Genomic DNA, 5,624 nt, shown 5'->3' with positions numbered 1-5,624 from the left:
GTGGACTGTCAAGCCGCTTTCCACTCTCTAGTGTACCCATTACCAGGTTGTAGTTAATAGTGCAAAACTTAGAACTTATTTTCGAAGTGGGCGCAGGGATTTATAGTGAGAATTTACAACAATCTATATCAAATAATAGAAAATGTATCTAAAAATAATATTACTACTAGATAAATACGTAAAAAAAACGTTTCATTAATATACGTAAAACGAGTATCTGAAGTCGAGAGAACTCATTTATTGCATACTTTGCACCTGCCTTCTGGATTTCAAAAGTATACCACAATCGATTTCTTAGTAGCTATATGATAAAATACCCCGATAATTGTTCATCTCTAGATTATTATGAATATAAATAATAAGTTTTGTTGCTACTACGATTGTTTTTTTTTTTTTTTTTTTTTTTGAACTGGACGTTCCCTTGGAAATTGCAAGAAATAGTGCACCGATTTTAAATATGATCAGGCCGTATACAAGATTTATTAATACCAATTATGATTAACATAGTTGCTCCACTGTAACTTTTCCATCGTATTATTTGTCCTATTAAACCTAGTTCCAAATTTGACTCCCGTCATCTACTAGAAAATGAACCTTATCTCTCCTCCTTCTATCTGTTTCTCACATACAGCATTCAGACTTTCTGGTCTTCAATCCTTCGAGGACAGGGACACAGGACACATATTTCTTTTTCCATAACTTTTTAATTAGACAAGTTTCAAAATGTTTATTTGCGAGCTTACTACTAATAATTTCATTGATTTTCAATTAAGCACGGGTTCTGGAACACTGATGTAGCTTAAAGCTATTAACACAAGGTTACAATAGATCATTATTTAGAGCATTGTATGGAGAAAGCAAAAGCCTACCTACGTACGGGTGTGTAGTTCTTAGAGAGTGTGATATCGTTGCCCTAATCATCCACTTCCGCATCCTCTTCCTCCTCCGACGATGATGAGGAATCCGCCAGAAGATTCGCGAGTACACCCTGCTCGGTATTGACAATGTGTTGTGATAATGCTGGATTTTGACTGTACAACTGCGAAATGGCATAATCACAATCCGCCGGATTTTGCAACAGATTGAGGCGCAGCTGCTGATACCAACGCCGGCGCTGGAGACGCATCACAACATCGGCTTCTTCGTCGTCATCGTCATCGCCAGCACCTTCGACCAGAAACTGAATCGCTCGCTCCACATTATTTGAGGCACGCTTCAAGGCGTGACGCGCCTCGGTCTCTGGATACCCCATAGCACTGACGACTTCCACTAGCGATTTGGTGCCCTCGTCCTCTGGCATGTCAGAGGCTTTATCTTCAAGCGCGACGGAGCTCACGAGTTCCTTTTCAGCTTTAATCAAATCTCCGGAAGCCATGACGCAATTTACTTTATATTTTTACGAAAATAAAGTGCAAACAGGGCTTTGGCGCTCTTTTCGACATCACTGTGCCAGCTGTGGATAATGCTGGTTGATCGATTATCGATTAAAAACATATGTTCGCTTATTGGCATCGTGTTGGTATTTAATCGAGCTACCAGATAGACCATCAACTACAGAGTCAAGTGGTACATAATCAGAATCAATAAGAGGTCTTAGTGTTTATTTCAATTTCCGTGACAGGATCTGGCCAATCGATGACAGACAGTTTAGGCTGATTGATTCCTTCCCAGATTATATTTCTTATACACTCATAAAATGATTGTTTTCGTTAGCATATTCCAATTGGTTTTAAAATACAAAATCAAAATCAGTTACATTCTATTCTATAAAAACTGTTCTCTATCATTTTTGGCGAGAAAATCTCTGAACGCTTAGGCTCTGAGGCGGGACTTGCTTGCCGAACTGGCAAACAAATTTTCCACCACCGGGCTAGCGATTTACATACCTTTCCCTTCTTAAGTAATCTAATCAGCTTTTAATTAAAAAAGGTTTTCTCCTTTTCTCCTTAGTTTGTTAGGTCTATTACGGCTCTAACAAAACATATGGTTATGAATCGGGGCGTAGCTATCGAAATGGCACATAAAATTCCCATGATCGTCTCGGAGGCGTTAATAGACATTATTGTACATTTATTATACCCTGTACCCGTAGGGTAAAAAGGGTATATTAGGTTTGTGCAAGGTATGTAACATGCAGAAGGAAGCATCTCCGACCCCATAAAGTATATATATTCTGAATCAGCATGACGAGAGAAATCGATCTAGACATGTCCATCCGTCCGTCTGTCCGTCCGTCTGTCCGTCCGTCTGTCCGTCCGTCTGTCCGTCCGTCTGTCCGTCCGTCTGTCCGTCTGGATGAACGCAAGGATCTCAGAAACTATAAAAGCTAGAATAACTAAAGTTGGTATCCAGATTCTCCTAGGTCCGCGAAAGGACGAGTCTATTTGCTTGTAATCTGTATCGACAGCAATATTTGATGATTTAAGAATAACAAAATAAAATCAGTTACATATGCATGTACTTTAATGCGAACCCGAACAACAAAATGGGGATCCTGAGAGTTTCGCGAATCCACACAAGGCTGCCAGACCGCTTTGAAGAAAGCTTCGTTATTATTGGTATGGCAGCACCTACATATGTATGTATGTATGTGTGTTCGTTCGATTCCTATCGCGTTTTTATTCACACATTTCTACATAAATGTGACGTTCCTATTCTTCGAATAATACTCTGAAGTTGTCTTAAATCAATTTGTTAATATACTCCAAGCTCCAAAACAGCGTCAGCATTTTGCGAAGAGGCCAACAATTAGTGGTTCCTAAATATGACTGATATAACGAACAGTAAACTTGTCTTCAAATACTCTTTGGGATAGCAATATTTAACCGCAATTTGTTTGCATTAAATGGATTTTAGCTCCCTGAAATACACAGCGTCTTAAGTAAGAATTAGAAAAACCCGCTGATGACTTGCTCCAAAAACTTAAGAACAATCCCGATCCCTCTTTGTAGGCATTTATTCTCAATTGTTGGCTCTTAATAAAGCCATTAATAAATAAATTCAATATAATAGTTTTGAATTGTTAACTCTTCGTTTGGCACAATCTCCGATTTCAATGATTTTTGGATAAACTCTTAAAACTAGTATGAATAGTATGGCTTTCTATCAGGACTAACAAAAATTCTTCGATTCGAAATGTAATACATTTTTTTATGTGGATGAGTTTTACTTTATAACTAAAGAATAGATGATGGTAGATTTGACAGTTTCGACTACAAACGCAATCGGGTTTCGACATTATTCTGTTGTATTTAATTTAGTGTTACATGATATTACTAATAAAAACCTTCTGGATCGAAATAGTCCCCGAAGACGGAAATCTGTTTAAAAAAATATTAAACACCATATTCTTTGGTATGACGAAGAAAAAACTGCTTTAACCATTATATATAGTCTAGTTTTATGATTCGAAATTAGTCTTGAACGTTGAAACATAAAGTGATGGGACGCTTTTGCCAAAAATTTGATTTTGATTCGATAGTATTTTCGTTTTGCACGCATTCCATTTTTGGTGAATGGTGAGCTTTTAATTGAGAAAACAACAAAAAAAAAAAAGCAAAGGAAATTATACGATATATAATTATGCTGATAATAAATTATATATTTAAATTGTAACCCGTAATAATGAAGCACTTTCTTGGATATGAACTCACTAAAAAGAATTGCAAGTATATTCAATACTAATTAGACTTTCCAGATCTCCAAAATCTTTTATGACTCTTAAGTCGACTGTTTGTTGCACTTTAGTGTTTAGAACCCCATGAACCTTTTCGCGGAGTCTATTACTACGGAAAATGTCTACAAAAAATGTTTCAATGTTCAGAGTATCCGAGCCTCTTACAAAAAAACAAGATCTGTTAGAGCTCCATGTCAAAGTCTACAAAAAGATGTTCCAATGTTCAGAGTATCCGAGCATCTTACAAAAAAACAAGATATGTTAGAGCTCCATGTCAAGTAGACAGATGAACCACTAATCCTGCAAAACCGTTATAATAAATAGTACACATTTGTCAACAGACTGGAGTGTACAATTAAAAACTCGACCCACTGTGCAGTGTCTAAGCTGTGAAAGCTTCAAAAAAACATGTGAAATGTGCTGAGACTAAGCCAAGTGCTGAGAACATGTGGTGTATGGGTGGCTGTTTGGGGGTGGCGGCCCTCACGCATCCATCGCTAAATTAGATGTAAAATAATGAACATTTCAATTAAAATAATTAATATTATGGAGTGCACGGCAGACCTTCGACTGGCAGCCAACAGACGAGAAGTATAGAGGCTGCAATTCGAGCGCACTAAGCACTCAATTAACCATTTTAACGTTTATGGACCAAGTTCTTTTTAAGATGTACGTGTGTGTGTGTGTGTGTGCGAGTGAGACAGAGAGGAAGAGAGATAAAATAAAATAAAATGTGGGCTTCTTTTAATTATAATTAAACATGCGAGCGGGCCACAGAATGACTTGGCTGGCTGTCTGTCTGTCTGTCTGTCTCTTTCGACTGGAGGGCTGGATGGGTGGGTGGTTGGTTGGCTGAATCGTCCTTCTGACGGACTGACTGCCAGCCTAGCTGCTTGGTATAATCACTTAGCCGCGTGCAACGCAGCATTTAAAATTAATTCTACTCAAGTGCGTTTTGGCCGGACCAAAACACGTGGCATCATCATCATCGGTTCAGCTCCGTTCTGCTCAGCTCACATGTGGGGAGTGTGTTCTAGGGTGACCGCTTGGTAGGTTTTTTATAGAGTATTGTCAACAGTTCTCTGCTATGGGTTGGAATATCCAACAATGATAAAGAAGAACTAAAATAATAATGAAAATCAAAATGAAAAAAGTAATAAAAATTAAAATGAATATAATGAAAATTAAAATATGAATATCGTTAAATTGCTGAAAATAAATTAAATCTAAAGAATGCATAATATAGAATACAGAATATAGAGAAGTTTACGCTGCTATTAACACTATTTGAGTAAACTGAAGATCCTATTCATATATATTAAATATATATATAGTACTTGTACACATATTAAAGACTCGCTTTAAACAGTTGCAAGAAAGTATTGATAGTATTAAATTTTTTCTTACAAGATGCATCCCAAAGTATACGGAAGTTATTCAAAAATATCCCTTTTTGGTCCGCCACATATCGATTGTTGACTGCGTAACTTAGCTACATAAGTAGGGTTTAACATGTTTAAGAATCCCGTTCCAACGCATTTAAATTGAACAATTAGGTCTGCAGTTGACTGATAGCTAACAATTGCTCAGATCTCAATATTCAAAGAACAATAAGCCAAAAAATCGGATTGTATATTTTTGTGACTGGTGTTTTCAATACGATGCTAAAACGAAGTTTCATATTGCCGAAAATTTGTTTCGCGAAGTGAAAAGTGAACTACTTATTAGCTTTTCGAAAAATAGCATTTGCCCATATTTTAAAAGGAGGTATAAAAAAGTTCTAGCCTTTCAAAACGCTTGTACCATTTGAAATGCTTCTTAATCGTAAAAACGTTGTATTAAGTTGGAAGATGATTATTTTTAGTAAAAAAAAATCGTATTTTATTAAAATATCAAGCCTGTGTTCTTAATTTCAAAAGGTCCTATGTAGTTTGGGACGTAAGTACTT

At 36.7% G+C, this 5,624-nt stretch overlaps 1 protein-coding gene across 1 annotated transcript; it reads right to left on the bottom strand.

Annotated features, from left to right (window-relative positions):
• Positions 1 to 533: 533 nt before the first annotated feature.
• Positions 534 to 1,416, bottom strand: LOC115627522. Its single transcript, XM_030523222.1, has 2 exons — positions 870 to 1,416; positions 534 to 805 (listed from the first exon to the last, which is right to left on the bottom strand). Exon 1 carries the CDS (start codon positions 1,373 to 1,375, stop codon positions 914 to 916), a length of 462 nt encoding a protein of 153 aa, XP_030379082.1. The 5' UTR covers positions 1,376 to 1,416; the 3' UTR covers positions 534 to 805; positions 870 to 913.
• Positions 1,417 to 5,624: the final 4,208 nt, after the last annotated feature.

This window comes from Scaptodrosophila lebanonensis, unplaced genomic scaffold (assembly GCF_003285725.1).
Source record: "Scaptodrosophila lebanonensis strain 11010-0011.00,11010-0021.00 unplaced genomic scaffold, SlebRS2 tig00000096-arrow-pilon, whole genome shotgun sequence".
Lineage (NCBI taxonomy): Eukaryota > Metazoa > Arthropoda > Insecta > Diptera > Drosophilidae > Scaptodrosophila > Scaptodrosophila lebanonensis.
The sequence above is the reverse complement of the archived record's forward strand: the minus strand, read 5'-3'. Positions and strand labels throughout refer to the sequence as shown.